This window comes from Telopea speciosissima, chromosome 11, assembly GCF_018873765.1.
Source record: "Telopea speciosissima isolate NSW1024214 ecotype Mountain lineage chromosome 11, Tspe_v1, whole genome shotgun sequence".
Lineage (NCBI taxonomy): Eukaryota > Viridiplantae > Streptophyta > Magnoliopsida > Proteales > Proteaceae > Telopea > Telopea speciosissima.
In genome coordinates this window covers 5,369,456-5,389,480 of record NC_057926.1, presented here as the reverse complement: position 1 = coordinate 5,389,480, position 20,025 = coordinate 5,369,456, and the positions used below count along the sequence as shown (strand labels likewise).

At 40.1% G+C, this 20,025-nt stretch overlaps 1 protein-coding gene across 1 annotated transcript; it reads left to right on the top strand.

The window, feature by feature from the left end:
* The first annotated feature begins 349 nt into the window (after nt 1-349).
* LOC122646723 (protein NUCLEAR FUSION DEFECTIVE 4-like) lies at nt 350-7,268 on the top strand. Its single transcript, XM_043840322.1, has 3 exons — nt 350-715; nt 5,555-6,516; nt 6,747-7,268. The coding sequence occupies exons 1-3, from the start codon at nt 407-409 to the stop codon at nt 7,225-7,227; spliced, it is 1,752 nt and encodes a 583-aa protein (XP_043696257.1). The 5' UTR covers nt 350-406; the 3' UTR covers nt 7,228-7,268.
* The last annotated feature ends 12,757 nt before the right edge of the window (nt 7,269-20,025 follow it).

The window sequence follows — 20,025 nt, the reverse complement described above, 5'->3', positions numbered from 1 at the left end:
CGATTGATACTCTTGGAGATAACGATTCTCCTTAGGAGTGTTTAGCTGTAACTGGTGTTTTTTATAGATTATTATTCTATTTTAATCTCTTTTCTTTCCCATCTCAACCAAACAACATGAAAGTAAAATTTTCGTTTCTTTTCTTTTCTTTTGTATCCATGTCGTGACAACCAAACAGCGTAAATGATCCTCCGAAAAACTCTCTATCTGATTCCGTTTATAAATGCGGACGAGAAGAGACGCAGAAATGCCGAGATTCCAGTCACGGCCACGTCTACTTTAAGCGACCAACCCTAACCATTACCAACTGTCGAACCCCTTGAAACTGAAAGCCACCACCGCAATCTCTCTCTCTCTCTCTCATCCAGCAACGAGACTTGTTCTGCAAATCATCTTAAAAAAATTCATGGCAGGACAGTCTCGTAAATGGATGATTCTGGTGGCTACGATTTGGATTCAAGCTTTCACGGGAACTAATTTCGATTTCTCTGCTTACTCTACGGACCTCAAATCGATTCTTGGGATATCTCAGGTTCAACTGAACTATCTCGCTGTTGCATCTGATCTTGGTAAGGCTTTTGGATGGTCTTCTGGTCTTGCTCTGCTCTATTTGCCCCTTTGGGTCGTTATGTTCATGGCTGCTTCTATGGGTATCGTCGGTTATGGAGTTCAATGGGCAGTGATTCAGAACCTTATCTCTTTGCCTTATGTCGTGGTTAGTGCTCGTCATCCTTCTCTGCTCTTTATTTCTTTAATTTCTTTTTGATTGAATTGGATATCGGTTTCGTGCTTGATTTAGTCTTGAAAGAAAGAACCCCTTGGTTCTCTAGGTATAACACTGAAAAGAACAAAAACCCTTAATGCATTTTGAGAAAAAATTGGTGAGGTGAAACTCCATTGATTTCCTCTGTTTTCAATGGGCTGTGATGTTGCAGAACCTTGTCTCTTTGCCTCATATTTCATGGTTAGTGCTCTTCATTCCCATTTTTGCTAGCTCTCAGTAATTTTATCATTCATTCAACTTTTTTGATTGGATTTAAGTATAAATTTCTTGCTTGATTAATGTTAAACCAACCCTTTACCAGTTTAATTATCTAGAAAACATTAAAAGTAAGTTTTTTGGGGGAGATATAGGTCTCTGTTTCTAGAAGTGAAGTAATTTTATCTTTCATTTAACTTTTTTGATTGGATTTGAGTATAAATTTCTTTCTTGATTAATGTTAAACCAACCCTTTACCAGTTTAATTATCTAGAAAACATTAAAAGTAAGTTTTTTGGGGGAGATATAGGTCTGTGTTTCTGGAAGTGAAGCCCCTTTGATTTTTCCTCTGTTTTTGGGTTCCTCAGTTCTTGAAATTTTATGGTGAATTTCATTTTCAGAACCCTTCAGTTCTCTCATCGCTAGGAGTTAAAATTATACTGAATAACATGCTTTGATTTTGAGAGAAATAGGTCTCTTTGTTGGAGGAGAAGAACAATTGATTTCCTCTTGTTTCTTTAGTTCCTCAGTTCTTGGGGAAACAAAAATTAGGCCAGTTTCATTTGAAGAACCTTTTAATTTTTTTCTACTTTTAAATTACATTAAAAAAGAACCCTTTAATTAATTTGGACGTGAAGCTCCATTGATTTTTATTTTGTTTCTGGTTTTCTATGTTGTAGAAAAATTTAACCGACTTTAATTCTCTTTTGTCTACTTCACAACCTTTCCCTTTTTAATGGGTGTTGTTAAGTTGTCAATTTCAATTACAATTACAATTACGCAGTAGTTTGATATGATTTTCAGAAATTGAAATACTTTTTCTTCTTTAAGTTGTACTTAGAAAACTATTTTCATAAATAGTGTCCATATGGTTTTATGGTTTATCGACCCACTACATTCCGATAATAATCATCAGTCATAAACAGCAACATTTTGTTGGCCCTTTTTTAAGATTTCCATGATAGGGAACGCCAAGGTCGCTGTCAGCCGTTGGGCTGTGCCGCACACATTTTTAGGCATGCGCTGGGATGTGTGCGGTACAGTTCAACCGTTGGATGCCCCCTGGCAGCACCCTGGGCTGGAGACGAGCTAACAGCATGCATGTGAAAAGTGCATCTCTCCTCTTGTGCATCGTCTGATTGGTATCGATTTGATTCCAATCTAACGTTGGAGGACGGTACTTACACTTACAATGGGTCCGCAATTACTGAATCACAGAGAACTTCATCTTCATAGTTGTGAAGAACACGTTGCGACGTGGCCTAAATGCTCTCAGGCAATTATATAGTGAACACGAGCCCTCCTTCCCAACCACCATCTTCTTGTTGAATTGACCAAACTGGCTGCCTTTACACTTACCAGTAGAAAGTAGTTGAGCTCATCCCATTGTCTTTCTTTATTAGAGATCGTTTTGGGTGGGCTGAGATGATGAAACCGATTGACTGGTAGATCGAGGTTTTTAACAGTTAAAAATTCGGTTGAGGGTATTTTCGTCAAAGTAAAACTTTTATAACTGAACTCCTACATTCGTACTTGTAGAAAAAAGAATAAGGGTGTCAAAATCAAATCGAAATCGAATCGAACCGTTTATATCAAAACTGTGAAACCGTAATAAATGGTTCAAAATTGGTTTTTAAATTCAGACTGTTTAGTTAAACGGTTTAAACCTAATCGAACGGTTTAAATCAATGATAAACTGTTTAAAAAATCGTTTAAACTGAAACAAATATTAGTAATATGTAATGACAATAATTAAACATTAATGGTAACAATTAATAATGGACCGAGTTTCCCTCCACCCACGATGAATGGGATCCCATTTACTGAGGGGCGGGAGAGGGTGCGAATATGTATTGGGAGGGTATTTTGGAACATACTAAAATCCTAGGAAGAGTTTGTGAATCCTAGGATGGTGGGTGAACCGTCGTCTATGGGTGGAAAAAAACTTTGTCTATAAATAAATAGTAAATATGTAATGATACAAATAAATAATTATTTAACATATAAGAATTCAATGCTTACTTCTATTTCAATAAAAAAAAATTAAAATTAAAAGGCATGTAATGAAAAGTAGCACTTTGAATGAAAAAAAAGAGCTAAAAAACCTTATAAAACTGTTTATAAAATTGTTTCGATTTCAACATGCGAATCTGTTTATTAAACTATTTGTTTTAGTTTCATCATTAAAAATTGCACCAAATCGAACTGTTTACACCATAACCAAACCATTTAACAACTTTAAGAAAGAAGAACCTTTGTTTATTATTAAGGAAAGAGAACACTACTTGGGCCCAGGACTCCATCATATAGGATTTTGGGGGTTTTATTGTCATTTCAAATGGGCATTTATGCCCATCTGACTACAATAAATGTTGGTTGTGCATATAAACTTTGGCCTTATTATTATAGGGAGAAAGAACGCTACATGGGCACGTGCGGTACACTACGCTGCCCCTGTGCCCAAGCACAAAGGCGGGAGAAATGATCGCCGCACCCCCATGAAAAAGCAGAATTTTTTGGGGGCACAGCAGTCATTTTACCCGCCCCTTATCTTGGCACAGGGGCAAAATAGTGAATACTGTATGAGCCCAAGTAGTTTTCTATATCCTTTATTATTGTTTGACAATAGTTTTCATGCACAGCCTGCATTGATTACAGTTGGATGGGTATAAGTGCCCATCCAAAATGACCAAAGACCCCCCACTCCATTATAAGATAGGTTTGATGGAGGAATCTCCCGTGCGCGAGTCATGTCCCTTTATTATTTTTTGGCAAAAGATTTTGTACCCATGCATGATATGCACGACCATACACACAAACCGCTAGATGGGGGATGATGGTCTATGGGGCACCTCTTGTCCCCATCTGATGGTTGTGTGCATAGTCGTGCACCATGCACAACCGTGCATAAAACCTCATTCCTTATTTATTTATTTGTAAAAAAAGAAAGTCCTTTTTCAGTGTTTTTTTTTTTTTTTTTTTTTATGAAACTTTTTCGGTGTTTAGTATTAGGAGCTTATAAATTGGTTTCTATTTCATTATAAAAAGCTGAGGTGGCAAGTTCATAAAGTGGATTTCAATGACAGCTATAGAATATATGTACTAGGCGTAATGGGGAAATTTAATGCTATGTTTGGTATGTATTCTTGGATTAGATTTTAGGTCTAAAATATATTCTGAAATGGAAAAATAGAGAAAAACTTGATTTTAGAATGTGTTCTATACCTAGAATCTCTTCAAAAATACATAAACCAAACAAAACCTCAATGTGATCAATCCTATCAGCTAATCATATTTCTTTTTGCCGTGTTGCAACATGGATGGTGGGTCCATGTGATGGAAAATCTAGCTATGGTGATCTGGTGATGGCCAAAACATAACCAAGACTTACTTACAACCAGACAAAATCCATTAGGTTAAATAATAGTTTACACATATATTAATGCCACTTAGTTATTATTTCTATTTTCATTAGGATTAAATTGTAAATTAGGTACTGAAAATATGACACAATATCCAATTTTTCTCTTCCTAATTTTGGTGGTAGCCTTTTATCAAAAGAAAAAAAAAATTGGTGGTAGCCCATTTCATTTATTCTATTTAACTCAATCATTAAATGGATATCTGTATTTATGGCCAGAAATTGGTACGGATCTATCAAAGTCAAAGTTTGATTAATAAAAGAGGAATGTTACATACTTTCACCCATCATCCGAGGGTCTTAATCAAAACAAATTCCTAGTATCTTAATTACACCCCTCACAGTATGGTGTCCCACTGTCCCGGATGCCCATCCCAAGCCATTGAGTCACTGACACACAAGAATCCCTCCTTTGCCGTGGGTGAAGGGAAACTCAATCTTAAATGTCTTATAAAAAATAAAAAAAAATGCTAAATGAATTATAATTTAGGTCGTCTCAAGGGAGCCCAGCATGCCCAGGGTATTGTTAACCGTTGGGTGGTGTCGCACACATTCCTAGGCATGTACCGAGATGTGTGCGACACAGTTCAACGGTTGGATGCCCCTTGGCAGCATCCTGGGCGTTGGGCTCCCCGGAGACAATCCTAATCCAATGAATTAACCATTAGATATTGTATCTAAGAAGTTAGTTAGGCCCACGACTAACCTTTGTCGTGGGTGAACAGCGATTAACCATTAGGTATCATATCTAAGAAGTTATTTAGGCCCAGGGCTAACCTTTGCCATGGGTGAACAACCGCTTGCTCGGTTGATTGGTGGCTTGCCAGTTAAAGCCCCCTTCCTCCCTTCCCCTTGCCCTTGATAGTTGTAGGTTTATGTTGGCTTCTCGTAGTCTTCCCCGTGATAGTTGTAGTTGTAGTTGTAGTTGGCCTTTGGGCCCTTGATTAAAAAAAAAGGATTAATTTTTTTCAGCTGGCATAATTGTATTAACTCTGTTTTTTCAATGAATCTTCTTTCAACCAAAAAAAAAAAAATAATTAACCATTCCTACTAATTAAGGACTTTGGTGTAATTTCTCCTCAATTTGTTATGCCCTTGATTATGAATAAATTGTGTATTAATTAAAAAGTTTGTTTCTAATTGTGTTGTGGCAGGTGTTTTTAATGTGCTTGATAGCAGGGTGTAGCATTTGCTGGTTTAACACAGTGTGTTTCGTCCTCTGCGTTCGGAATTTTCCATCTAACCGTGCCTTGGCCTTATCTCTCACAATCAGTTTCAATGGTGTAAGCCCAGCACTATACACCTTAGCTGCCAATTCAATCAACTCTGATGATGATTCAGTCTATCTACTTCTCAATGCCATCATCCCTCTTATCACATCCTTCGCCGCATTACTCCCTATCCTACGCCAACCCTCCGTCGATACCCCCCTCCTTCAAGAAGCCGTTCGTCGTGACTCCCTCATTTTCCTCTTCCTCAATTTCCTTGCCATCTTCACTGGCCTCTACCTCCTACTTCTCAATTCAATTTCATCCGATGTATGGACCAACCGTTTCCTTTTCGCCGGAGCAATCCTCCTACTAATACTCCCCTTATGTGTCCCCGGTGGTGCCATCGCACGAGATTGGGCTCATCGGAATATCCATTCGAGTTTTCGCCTCGAAGGTTCCACTTTCAGTCTTGTTGATCCTGATGATCTTGAGCTTCATAAAGAGCTCCTTGGACGTGAGAGCATTAGTAGCCTTGCCAATGGTGTTGCATCTAATTTTGCTGCTGATCCTAATCGAACTACTATTAGTAGTAGTGATGGTATTAGTAGTAGTAGGCAATCTTTAGGAGAGTGCATAGGGTATTGCGACAAGGTGGTGTTCAAGGACCAATTGATGATGTTAGGTGAAGAACACTCAGCTACCATGCTTATTAGAAGATTGGACTTCTGGTTGTACTACCTTGCATACTTCTGTGGGGGTACAATTGGGCTTGTGTATAGTAACAATTTGGGCCAGATTGCACAGTCGCTCGGGTTTAGTTCGGAGACTACGACGCTCGTCACGCTCTACTCGTCGTTCTCATTCTTTGGCCGCCTGCTATCGGCCACCCCGGACTTCATACGTTGGTAAGTAAATCAATCAATCACCTCTCCAATCTCCATTGTCATCATCAACCTAACCTTCTTCATCTTCTCCATGGAGTTGGAGTTGTTCCAAACTCACATTCTCATTTTTCCCAGCCCATAAACATGGGAGGGGGCCTGTAAGGGGCCCAGCCCAATAGGCCCATTTATTCAAACTACAACTACTACTAGTACTATTACTAATTTTGACAAACCATTATTCACAAATGCAGGGCAGTGTATTTTGCACGCACAGGGTGGCTGTCAATTGCGCTGGTGCCGACTCCAATTGCCTTTTGTGTGCTTGCATTATCAGGCAGCAGTGCAGCATTGCATGTCGGCACAGCCCTTATCGGCCTCAGCTCCGGTTTCATATTTGCAGCTGCCGTATCAATCACATCGGAGCTTTTCGGGCCTAGCAGCATGGGTGTCAATCATAACATCCTCATCACCAATATCCCATTAGGGTCGCTTGCCTATGGTCTTCTCGCCGCAATCGTTTACGACGCTAATGTAAATCCAACCCTCCGGCGACTCGTCAATCTCGACGAAGAGGCAATGGTGTGCATGGGGAGACAATGCTACCATGAAACATTTGTGTGGTGGGCTTGTATCTCAATGTTGGGCCTGGTATCTAGTGTCTTTCTTTTCATTCGGACTCGACCCGCTTATGACCATTTTGAGCAAAACCGGAAAAGGTTGGTTAATTACTAACAGCCCCAACTCTGGTCATAGATGAATAGGCTTTGATACCGTTCATTGGGCTGCCCTTAAAATGTGCAGTTTATAATCATCTATATATATATAAATATATCATATGTAGCTGTGATATTAATCCATTGAAGCACATACCCAAATTTTGATGTCAAAGATGAAAATCAAATGAAGTTTTACCTGGCTCTTGTCCTTCAGCAAATCCTTTTTTGTTTTCACCCTAGGTGGGAATTCTGCCTTTTCATGGGGGCAGCGCAAAACTTTTGCGTGCTACTGTGTCTAGGCGCAAGAGCATGCAGGCCACGCGACAAGTAGCATTTTTTTCCCCAAATAAAAACTATTTTATAGTATAAATAAAAATGGGCAAGAGTTTTTTGTGGGAAAGTGTGGCTCCTGCGCAGCACCGGGGACAATGAGAGCGCACGTGGAAGCATCAAGGGATGTGGGATTTCTGCCTTTCTTTGGGGGCGGGGCGGTCATCCCCTCCCCCCCCCCCCCCCACACACATTGTGTTTGGGTGTTGGGGTAGTACATACTTCCACAAAAAACTTTTTTCCGATAAAAATTTATACAATGAGTAGTAAAGAACTGGCTGTTAAACAGAATAAAATCCTAGAATAGACAAGTTCCTCTAGAAAAACTTTAACTTTTACATAGAAGTAATTGTTTTTTTTTTTAATGAAACGAAAAGATTACATTGTTTGTTAGGTTGTATAGAGCCGTCGTTATAACACCACTTAAAATTAACACTAGTAAAATAATCAGATGCTTCAACAAGTTCAAAAAGGACTTAATTAAGTTCTAGGGAAGACGAAGGGAGTCTGTTGGAAGAAGAATATCACACAAGTCTTTGTTGTAGCACCACACTTCCTTAAAATTTATATTTTCCTTTGCGGCAACCTTCCATCCTTGAATAATTCCATGGAGCTCAGCTTCCTTTGCATCTGATGTTGGTAATAATCTACCTACAACTATTAGCATTTCTTGGCCACCTAACAAAATGTTAAAATCCCAACTTGTTAATCGAAGTTCAGGGTCATATATGCCTGTGCAAATTAAAACAGGGAGTTGCACATAGAAATAATTGTTAGTTCATAGTAAAATAACATATATATTTAAGGAAAAAAGAAAGCATGTGCCACCCTTGTGAGATCAACATCACGTTCCGAATCTAGAGAAATTAATCTCAGCATGACTAATACTTCTAGAAGTGAGATCAATACACCACTACCATCTTACGGTTTCATCGGTCAAACATTTAATTAATCTAATTTGATTTACCTATTCAAATTTGACTTATTTCTATTTTTACATATATTTTTGGTATGATTTATGATATTATTTCTATTTATTATAAATTAAAATACATCAAAAATAGTAATTCTTCATCCAAGGACTTGTCTCTTGGATGAACTCTTGGATGAAGAATCACACTAGTCTTTGTTGTAGCACCACACTTTCTTAAAATTTATATTTTCCTCTGCGGCAACCTTACATCCTTGAATAATTCCATGGAGCTCTGCTTCCTTTGCATCTGATGTTGGTAATCTACCTGCAACTATTAGCATTGTTAAAATCCCAACTTGTTAATTGAAGTTCAGGGTCATATAAGCCTGCGCAAATTAAAATAGGGAGTTTCACATAGAAATAATTGTTGGTTCATAGTAAAATAACATATATATTTAAGGAAATAAGAAAGCATGTGCCGCCCTTGTGAGATCAACATCACATTCCGAATTTAGAGAAATTAATCTCAGCATGACTAATACATCTAGAAGTGAATCAACACACCACGTTCAAGACTGTGGGTACCATCTTACGATTTCATCGGTCAAACATTTAATTAATCTAATTTGATTTACCTATTCAAATTTGACTTATTTCTATTTTTACATATATATTTGGTATGATTTATGATATTATTTCTATTTATTAGAAATTAAAATACATCAAAAATAGTAAATTATGATTTGTGGCAGGAAACCATATATTTTGGTTTATGCGTTGTTACTTTGATTAGCACGTGTTTATAAAACCCCTTTGTCTCGTCTTCTTCTTCATTTATGATTTTGCGACACCCAACATCTCGCGTCTCCAGGACAACATCCTTATAACATCCACAGCCCATTGGTCATCTCCGACATTGTACCTAAATTTCATGGACTTAACTCCTCTCAAGTTCCCTACCCGGTCAGGTTCGTAGGTTCCTCTCATAGGGGGCCGGAAATGAAGACCTCACCCCTTGCCCGAACACACTGACCGGGTGGGGTTGAGGTCATCATTTCTACCCTCCCTATGAGAGGAACCTACGACCCTAACTGGGCAGGGAACCTGAGAGGAGAAAACCCTCTAAAGACCACAAGGACTTCGCTCCTTCTCTCTCCAGGTAACTCTTCCTTGCAGCTAAAGTTAAGAAGGTCATATCCTTTTTAGTAATACAGACATGTTGAAATTTACACAGAAGAGCTTTAATATTCCACAAAATAGTAAAGAGGTCCCATGGCCATTGATAGGTATCTTGCTCCACCCAATGCACCAAATTCCGCACAATCAGTCCAAATGTTGACACCAACGACGACCAAGGCTCCTATTCCTAGCAAACTTTGGAGTAATCCCTTTGCTTCGGCTTCTTGAGTTGTCCTTGCATAACCAAAATCCGCGCAGCAAGCAACGATAAACTGGCAATTATATATAAGCACAAAGGTCCATCCTGCTTTAGTATCACAAATCAGCGTAAGAGAGTCAGGTGGCACCAAATCAATATAAGCTTCTATGGAAAAGGGAGAGGGGAGGTGCATCACTAACACTAGAACAAGGTAGTAGATGTTGTTCTGAAATCCATCTACTAACATTGTGCAAGAGCCTAGTGAGATTAGGCTTACAATGAGAAAATAAAAAACAATTCCTAGCATCCCACAAGAAGTAGCAGGTTGTGCAAAACATAAGACAGAAAAAGGACTTGTCTGTAATAGGGGCATGAAATAGGGATAAGTAAGTGATATAGGAGATCGATCAAATAAGGAGGAGGCTTGAAGATACTCTGGTAGTAGTCTTAATAACTCCGCTGTCCAATCCTTTAGAGAAAGGACAAGATAAGTGTTATGTATGTCTTGAATTCTTAGACCCGTTTCGAAGAATGACTCGCTCTGACATTTTTTTGTGGCGACCCGAATGGAACTTTTTCTGAGATCTATGATGGTAGTGGAGGGCTTGGTTCGACCCGACCTGATGGATCGACCCGGATCCGATGGAGGAGTATTTATGTTCCTTACCCGCTTTGTTGTAAAGTAGTGTAAGATTTGGGGTTTTTTGTTCTAGGGTTTCTGGGAGAGAGCAGCAACGTCGTTTTGGGTGTTTTTGAGATCTCCATTGTAATCTTTTCTCCGATTTTCATAGTGAATCATCTTCGCCTTCGCTCGTGGATGTAGCACACCATACTGGTGTGTGAACCACGTTATATCTTTGTGTCATCTTGCTCTGTTCTTGTTTCTTTTTGGATTCTTGGTTGGTGTTTGCTATAACAAACTGGTATCAGAGCCCTTGGTTGCTTCGATCACTGCATCCATGGCTCCTACATCAACGAAGTTTGATATTGACAAGTTCGATGGGAGCATTAACTTCAGCTTATGGCAAGTTCGGATGATGACTGTTCTTGCACAGTAAGACTTGAGGGAAGCCTTATTTGGAAAGGCGAAGAAACTTGTAACTATGTCCGAGGAGGAGTGGAACAAGATGGATATCAAAGCCCTTTTGGCTATCCAGTTATGTCTTTCAAATGATGTTTTGCAAGAAGTTCTCTCAGAGAAGACGACTGCTGAGTTGTGGGTGAAGTTGGAAAACCTGTATCTCACCAAATCTCTCACCAACAGGTTGAGATTAAAGCAACATTTATATACCCTTCGTATGGGTGAAGGTAATTCATTTAAATCCCATATTTCTGATTTCAATTCTATTGTTACTGATTTGAAAGCAGTAGATGTAAAAATTGATGATGAAGATTTAGCTCTGTTACTGTTATGTTCCCTGCCTCCATCATATAAGAATTTTAGGGACACCATGATTTATGGTAGAGAGACCATCTCTATTGAGGATGCCAAAATGAATCTGCTAAGCAAGCAGAAAATTGATGATGAGTTGACATCAAGTAAATCAGAGGGTGTTGGTTTGGTGTTTAGGGGGAGAACTTCTGAAAGAGGTTCAGACAGTGACAAAAAGAAGGCTAGATCAAAATCTAGGCATAAGAATTTATCTTGCAATTACTGCAAGAAGAAGGGGCACATCAAATCTGAATGCTACAAGCTTTTAAATAAGCAAAAGGCAAGTGGTGGTGTCCAAAACCAACAGAAGAAAGAAAGCTCTGCAGAGGCTAGTATTGTTGCAGATGAGAATGATTCTGAGATGCTTTTGGTGACTGATGACAGAATCAGATCACAGGATGAATGGATTCTTAATTCCGGATGTTCTTACCATATGTGTCCTAACCGTGAATGGTTCTCCACATATGAATCAGTTCAAGGTGGAGTTGTGTTGATGGGAAACAATGCTTCCTGTAAAATAGTTGGAAAGGGGACAGTTAGAATTAAGATGCATGATGGCATTATCAGAACCTTGTCTAATTTTAGGCATGTTCCTAACTTGAAGAAGAATCTCATCAGTTTAGGCACTCTTGATTCAAATGGGTGCAAATATATAGCTGAAGGAGGAGTCATGGGGATCAGTAAGGGTGTTCTCTTGTTGATGAAAGGAGTGAAGATTGGTAGTCTATATGTGTTGCAGGGTACTACAGTCACTAGTTCAGTTGCAGAAGCTTCATCATCTATGTCTGAGTCTGATGGAACAAATTTATGGCACATGAGATTGGGTCATATGAGTGAAAGCGGGATGGCATTGTTGAGTAAAAGAGATCTATTATGTGGTCAGAGTACAGGTAAAATGGAGTTCTATGAACATTGTGTGTTTGGGAAGCAGAAGAGGGTCAACTTCAGTACTGCTATTCATAGGACCAAGGGAACTCTAGACTACATTCATTCAGATCTTTGGGGACCCTCCAAGGTTCCCTCCAAGGGGAACGGTACTAGATATTTGCTCACTTTCATTGATGATTTCTCTAGGAATGTCTGGGTCTATCTCTTGAAGCACAAAAATAAAGTATTTGTTACTTTTAAGCAATGAAAAATTTTGCTTGAGAAACAGACTGGGAAGCAAATTAAGAGGTTGAGAACCGACAATGGCCTAGAATTCTGTGAAGGTGATTTCAATGAGTTCTGCAAGAATGAGGGGATTGCAAGACACCACACAGTTGTGAAGACACCCCAGCAGAATGGAGTTGCAGAATGTATGAACAGAACCTTGTTAGAAATGGCAAGGTGTATGTTGTCAAATGCAAGATTGGGCAAGGAGTTTTGCACAGAACAGTAAACACAGCAGCTTGGTTGGTGAATAGGTCTCCTTGTATAGCTATTGAGTGTAAGACTCCAGAGGAGGTGTGGTCAGGTAAACCTATAGACTACTCAAATTTAAAGATTTTTGGATGTCCTGCTTATGCACATGTGAATGATGGGAAGTTGAAACCCAGGGCCAAGAAATGTATGTTTCTTGGGTATGGATCTGGAGTAAAGGGATTCAGGTTGTGGTGCCCTGATCCAAAGTCTTCTAAATTTCTTATTAGCAGAGATGTTACTTTTGATGAGTCTGCTATGTTGCATCCTAGGAAAGAAACTCACATTCAGTATGATGAAAGCCAGAAAAATTCTGGGGAGAAGGTGGAGTTTGAAATTGATGGTTCATCTTCAAACAAATCAAAATCCACTTCAGTTCAGCTACCTATTTTCACTGAAGAAGATGAAGCTCAAGGGGATTAAGAAGAAGAGCGGTATAGCATTGCCAAGCATAGACCAAGAAGGAATGTTAGACCACCACAAAAATATGGGCATGCTAAAATTGTTGCTTATGCATTGTCTGTTGCAGATACAATTGAAAATAGTGAGCGTGCAACATTTTCAGAAGCTATTTCTTCAGTTGATTCCACAAAGTGGTTGATTGCCATGAATGAGGAGATTGAATCTCTTCATAAAAATCAGACTTGGGAGCTTGTCAAGCCGCCTAGAGGGAAAAAAATTGTTGGCTACAAATGGGTTTTCAAAAGGAAGGAATCTACCTCAAGTGTTGAAAGTGCTAGAAACAAGGCAAGATTGGTTGCAAAGGGCTACAGTCAGGTATATGGTGTTGATTTTAATGATGTTTTCTCACCTATTGTTAAGCATAGCTCTATTCGTGTCTTGCTTGCTTTAGTTGCCATGCATGATTTGGAGTTGGAGCAACTCGATGTGAAAACAACATTCTTGCATGGTGAATTAGAAGAACAGATTTATATGTATCAACCTGAGCGTTTTATTACTGAGGGTAAGGAGGACCATGTATGCTTATTGAAGAAGTCTCTTTATGGTTTGAAACAGTCTCCTAGATAGTGGTATAGGAGGTTTGATTCTGTTATGGCAAGTTTTGGTTACAATAGGTGCCAACATGACTGTTGTGTCTATTTCAGAAAACTCTTTGATGGCTCATTCATATATTTGCTGTTATATGTTGATGATATGTTGATTGCAGCCAAAGATATGAATGAGATTAATAGGTTGAAGCAACAGTTAAATTCTGAATTTGAGATGAAGGATTTGGGGGAAGCAAGGAAGATTCTTGGTATGCAAATTAAGAGGGATAGAAAAGCAGGGAAGCTGTGGCTATCTCAACAGAAATACATTGAGAAGGTGTTGGAGCATTTTGGCATGAAAGATGCCAAACCTATAAGTACTCCTATTGCATCTCATTTTAGACTTTCAGCTGCTCTATCACCTCAGACAGATGAAGAGGTGAAGTACATGTCACATATTCCATACTCTAGTACAGTTGGTTCCATTATGTATGCTATGGTTTGTACTCGTCCTGACATTTCACATGCAGTCAGTGTGGTGAGTAGGTACCAGTCATGTCTAGGTAAAACTCACTGGGAAGCAGTGAAATGGATACTTAGATATTTGAAGGGGACCTCTGGTGTTTGCTTGGAGTTTGGAAGGAATGGTGACAGCTTATCTGGTTATGTTGATTCAGATTATGCAGGTGATCTTGACAAGAGGAGATCACTCACAGGTTATGTATTTACTTTTAGAGGATGTGCGGTTAGTTGGAAAGCTACTTTACAGGCTACAGTTGCATTATCTACTACTGAAGCAGAGTATATGGTAGTGACTGAAGCAGTTAAGGAAGCTATTTGGCTTAGAGGTTTGTTGGGAGAGCTCAGCATGGATCATGATGTGACTGTTGTCCACTGTGATAGCCAGAGTGCTATTCACTTGACTAGAGATTAGATGTATCATGAGAGGACGAAGCACATTGATGTTCGGTATCATTTTGTTAGAGAGATAGTTGCTCAAGGCAATATTCAAGTGTTGAAGATTGGTACTGAAGACAATCCAGTTGATATGTTGACAAAGCCTTTATGTGCTACCAAGTTCGAGCATTGCTTGAACTTGATTGGAGTTTGCCACATTTGAGTTGAGCCCTTTTGGAAGGGCTATTGGAGAAGATGAAGATTTCAGCCATGTGTTTGCATGTTAGAGGAGAATTCAAGCCAAGGTGGAGATTTGTTATGTATGTCTCAAATTCTTGGACCCATTTTGAAGAATGACCCGCTCCGACATTTTTTGGTTGCGACCCGAATGGAACTTTTTCTGAGATCTGTGATGGTAGCGGAGGTCTTGGTTCGACCCGACCCGATGGATCGACGCAGATCTGATGGAGCAGTATTTATGTTCCTTACCCGCTTTATTGTAAATTAGTGTAAGATTTGGGGTTTTTTGTTCTAGGGTTTCTGGGAGAGAGCGGCAACGCCATTTTGGGTGTTTTTGAGATCTCCATTGTGATCTTTTCTCCGATTTGCATAGTGAATCATCTTCGCCTTCGCCCGTGGATGTAGCACACCATACTGGTGTGTGAACCACGTTATATCTTTGTGTCTTCTTGCTCTGTTCTTGTTTCTTTTCAGATTCTTGGTTGGTGTTTGCTATAACAATAAGAATAGGTGCCAAATCGTTTCCTTCTCCTCCCCACAAATAATATGAGATATGCATTTCTAAACCCAGAACCTCTTTTTTGGAGCAAAGTCCTGAATGATAATACAATCTCTAGGAAATATTTTGCTTGAGCATTTTACTCCATAGTGCATCCGGGTTGGTGATGAGCTGCCAACCAAGTCTCAATAGGAGGGATTGATTATGGAGAGCGTTGTGTTGAAAAACTAGGCCTCCTAGGTTTTTTTGGTTTACTCATCATAGACCAAGAAATCAAGGTGAGTTTTTTTTTTTTCCATCATCAGGGCAACCTTGCCAAAAATGAGTACTAATTGAGTCTAGCTTTGAACACACTGTTTTAAGGAACAGAAAACAAGACATTAGGAAAGTTGGCATAGATCCAAGGACCGATTTAATTAAAATAAATCTACCCACCTGCGACAATAAGGAAGATTTTCAAGTGGAAAGTTTGCCTTGAACTTTATGTAAAATAGATTTGAAGGGAAGGCCTTCTAGCTCTAGTGGAGAACACTGGGAAGCCTAGATATAGAGATGAAGGTACATATCTAATTCTTTAGGACCACTGAGGTGTTTTTACTAAAAAAAACACCTCACTTTTAGAGCAATTAAGAGATAATCCAGAGAGATCCTCAAACAATTGTAGGATTACTTGAGCAATGCCAATATCCTCTAGATTAGCATAACATAAGACAAAAGCTTCATCAACAACTAACAGATGCGTAACTTCAGTGTCTGAGCGAGAAATTTTGATTCATTTAAAGAAGTTAAACTCTCTATAATTACAAGGAAATGAGAAAACCCCTCCATTGCCAAAATAAATAGATAAGGACTTAAGGGGCACCCTTGGCAGAGTCCTCTTGAAGGTTCAAAGAAATCAAAGGTCCCACTTTTTAATTTGATAGAGTAAGTGACGGACGATATTATAATAAGGTCACACCAATGAGAAGAGAATCCTAAAAATTCAAGAGAGCGCGAATAAAGCCCTATTCCAAATTATCATAAGCCTTTGACATGTCCAATTTTATTGCTACCCAGACTTGTTTGCCTTTACATCTCCTCGTTAATGAATGATTTCATGGGCGATAACTATTTTATCACTGACTTGCTTGGCCTTCACAAAGGAAAACTAGTAAGAGGAAATAATTTTATCAAGGAAGCCCTACAATCTTCTAACCAAGAGCTTGGAGATGATTTTATGAGCTCCAATACAAAAACTAATGGCCTGAACACATCAGATGTGAGAGCATTGGCTTTTTTGGGACTACTGTAATAATAGTGTGGTTTGTCCCGAAGGGAAGATTAATATTAATAAAGAAATTATGTACAAACTCATAATATCTTTCGACAAAAAAAATCTCAGCATTTATGATAAAAATTTGGCAAGATATCATCATGATTTGGGGCCTTATAAGGGCCAATGCTAAAAATAACTAATTATTCTCATAAATGAAAGGGTCTTTAGTCTTTCGTTTTGTTTCCTGCAAACAATAATGAGGGTTAGCAAAGATTGGCAGAAGTAAGGTGAAGAACTGTGTTTGAGTTTTCTTTCCTGGAAGCGACATCCACCCGTTACCGAGCTTTGCAGCTTAAGATAATGGGGAGATTTTACAATCAGCTGAAGTAATTGGAGAAGGTATTTGCTCCCTATGACAGGGACTTTGACGAGAAAATATGTTGCAGCGAACTTGAAAAGCTACGTTGTTTGAAGCTTTGGGATCCAAAAAGTCACCGGAACAACTCGAAACAATTATGAAAAGTATTGATTCGGACGATAATGGCTTCGTAACAATGCAGGAAGTCTCCAATTAATATCTCATAGTTGGTGGTCTGAAGGAGGAGGGAAACATTGCTCTTGGAGAAAAAAAAGGTGAAATATAGGAACGACATGAAATCTGAGGTGGAACTGGAGATCATCTTGAAAGGTTCCGGCTACTCCATACATTGTGCTACCAAGAAAATCGGTGCAGTAAAACTATGCAGTTGGAGTATTATGTCACGTCTTAGTCGCCTGTTTATTCTTCTTAGGTATCAATATTCATAACAGAATGTATAATAAACTTTATTGCTTCAATTCATGGTTTACAAGTCTCAATGAGACTTATATAATGAGTACAGATGATGTGTGAGAGCCCTAACGTGTACAGGTTGCATGTGGTAGAGTTTGAGTGAAACACTCTATTATTCTATGTGAGTGGAGATAAGAGGTGGAGTCCCAATAGGAGACTCCACCGTGGTTGAGAGGGATGTAATCCAATACATCCCCTCAAGATGGAGGGTCAGCTGGATGAACCTTCAGCTTGTCACGAAGGAATTTGAATCGGACTATGGGGAGACTCTTGGTGAGAGCATTGGCAATCTGATCGTCGGTGGAGATAAACTGAACAGAGAGCTGGCGATTGGTGACACGTTCACGAACAAAATGGAAGTCGATCTCAATGTGCTTGGTGCGATCATGGAAGACCGGATTGGCGAACAGATATGTCACCCCAATATTGTCACACCAAAGAACAGGAGGACCTTTGAGAGGGAAACTAATTTCTTTGAAGAGTGCCTCCAACTAAATCAATTCAACCGAGGCATCAGCCAATGCCTTATATTCAGATTCGGTGGAGCTACGAGCCACTATTTTCTGCTTGCGAGAATTCCATGAAATCAAATTAGGACCCAAAAATATGGCATAAGCACCAGTAGAGCGACGATCAGAGCCACTACCTGCCCAGTCCGCATCAGAGAATGCCTGCAAAGAATGAGAACAAGAACGCTGAAGTAATAAACCATGGGTTATAGTACCCTTTAAATAGCATAAGATGCGCTTCACCATGGCCCAATGAGAGTCAGTGGGGGCGTGTATAAACTGGCAGACCCAATAAATGGAAAAGGCAACATCTGGACGGGTGAGGGTTATATATTGAAGAGCACCAACCAGAGAACGATACGTAGTGGGATCAGCCAATAGGGCACCGCCTGGTTCAAAAGGGGGGGAAGTAGCCATCGGTGTAGAGATGGGTTTATAGTCATGCATACCAGCGCGATCCAGAAGATCATGAATATAATGACCCTGACAGAGAAGATCGCCCTTTGGGTGAGTGAGAACCTCAATACCCAAGAAGAAGTGAAGAGGGCCAAGGTCTTTAATAGAAAATTCCGTAGCCAGCTAAGAGAGCAGGGTGGTGATCTGGGTGGAGCTGTTGCTAGTGACAATGATGTCGTCCACATAAATTAAAACATAGATGAGTAGGGAGCCCTTGTAAAAAATAAATAATGAAGGATCTGTACGTGAAACCTGAAACCCCAGTTGTATCAGAAAGCAGGTAAGGCGATGGAACCACACCCGGGGGGGCTGTTTAAGGCCCATACAAGGACCGATGTAACTTACACACATGATCGGGTTTAGTGGAGTCCTCAAAACCTGGGGGCTGAATCATATAAACCGCCTCTGAAAGAATGCCATGAAGAAAAGCGTTGTGAACATCTAACTAGCGAATAGGCCAGCCTTGAGAGACAGCAATGGCAAGTATGGACCGAATGGTGGTAGGCTTCACCGCAGGGCTAAAAGTGTCAGTGTAATCTAAGCCCTCAAGTTGGTGAAATCCTTTAGCAACAAGGCGAGCCTTGTACCATTCAAGAGAACCATCGGCCATACGCTTAATTCTGAAAATCCATTTGCACCCAACCAAATTCATATGAGAAGAATGGGGGACCAATGACCAAGTCCCATTTTTAAGTAAAGCATTGAATTCATCTGACATTGCTGCCCGCCACTCAGGAAATTTGCGAGCCTGAGAGAAGCAAGTGGGTTCGATGAGGGGAAGGGTGGTGGTGGTAGATAGGGCATGAGGGGTGTAAGAAACAGGTGGGGGTGGCAAGGGACGAGTGGATTTATAAATGTCCACCAAAGAACGGATGAGGCCAAGGGGAGAGTGGGAGGGGGATGGGACGGTAGGGGAGTTGGGGGGTGTGACCGTGGGAGAGGGCAGCGGGAGAGGATGTGTGGGGGGGTAGTTGGTGCAGGGGAAGGGGGGGGAGGGAGATGGGGGAGGGGAAGGTGTCATCAAAGGAGGGGGAACCAGAGTGGGAAGAACACCCCAAGGAACCAAAGGTGGGGGGAGGGGAGGTGGGACTAGGTAGAGTGGTCCGAAAGGGGAACACTGTCACATCGAACCAAACATGACGAGCTATATACATATGATTGGTGGAGAGGTCTAGACACCTGTAACCAGTGTGAGAGGGACTATAACCAAGGAACACACAAGGTTTGGAACAAAAATCCATCTTATGATTATTGTAGGGCCGTAGCCAAGGAAAACACAAGCAACCAAAGACACGCAAAAAGGTGTAGTCAGGGCGATTGTGTGTGATGAGTTGGAAGGGAGAGATGCAATTGGAGGTGCGGGAAGGCATGCGGTTGATTAAGTAAACTGTCGTATCAAAAGTAAAACGCCAGTAATGAAAGGGAACGGAGGCATGGGCAAGAAGGGTAAGTCTGGTCTCAACAATGAATCGATGGCGGCGTTCAACGAACCCCTGTTGCTCATGAGTATGGGGGCATGATAAACGATGAGAAATGTCACATTTGGTAAAGAAAGAAGGGAGAGTGCAAAATTCACCACCCCAATCAGTCTGAATAGCCTTAATTTTATGGGAAAACTGGCGCTCAACAAGAGCTTGGAAAGAAATAAAAATGGAGAACACATCAGACCTTTTTGCTAAAGGA

Bases quoted from the DNA above. Each gene is read 5' to 3' on its own strand.
- LOC122646723 (XM_043840322.1), top strand. From the start codon at position 407: ATGGCAGGACAGTCTCGTAAATGGATGATTCTGGTGGCTACGATTTGG. The intron at 716-5,554 runs GTTAGTGCTCGT...GTGTTGTGGCAG, and splicing joins TCTCTTTGCCTTATGTCGTG to GTGTTTTTAATGTGCTTGAT. The intron at 6,517-6,746 runs GTAAGTAAATCA...TCACAAATGCAG, and splicing joins ACCCCGGACTTCATACGTTG to GGCAGTGTATTTTGCACGCA.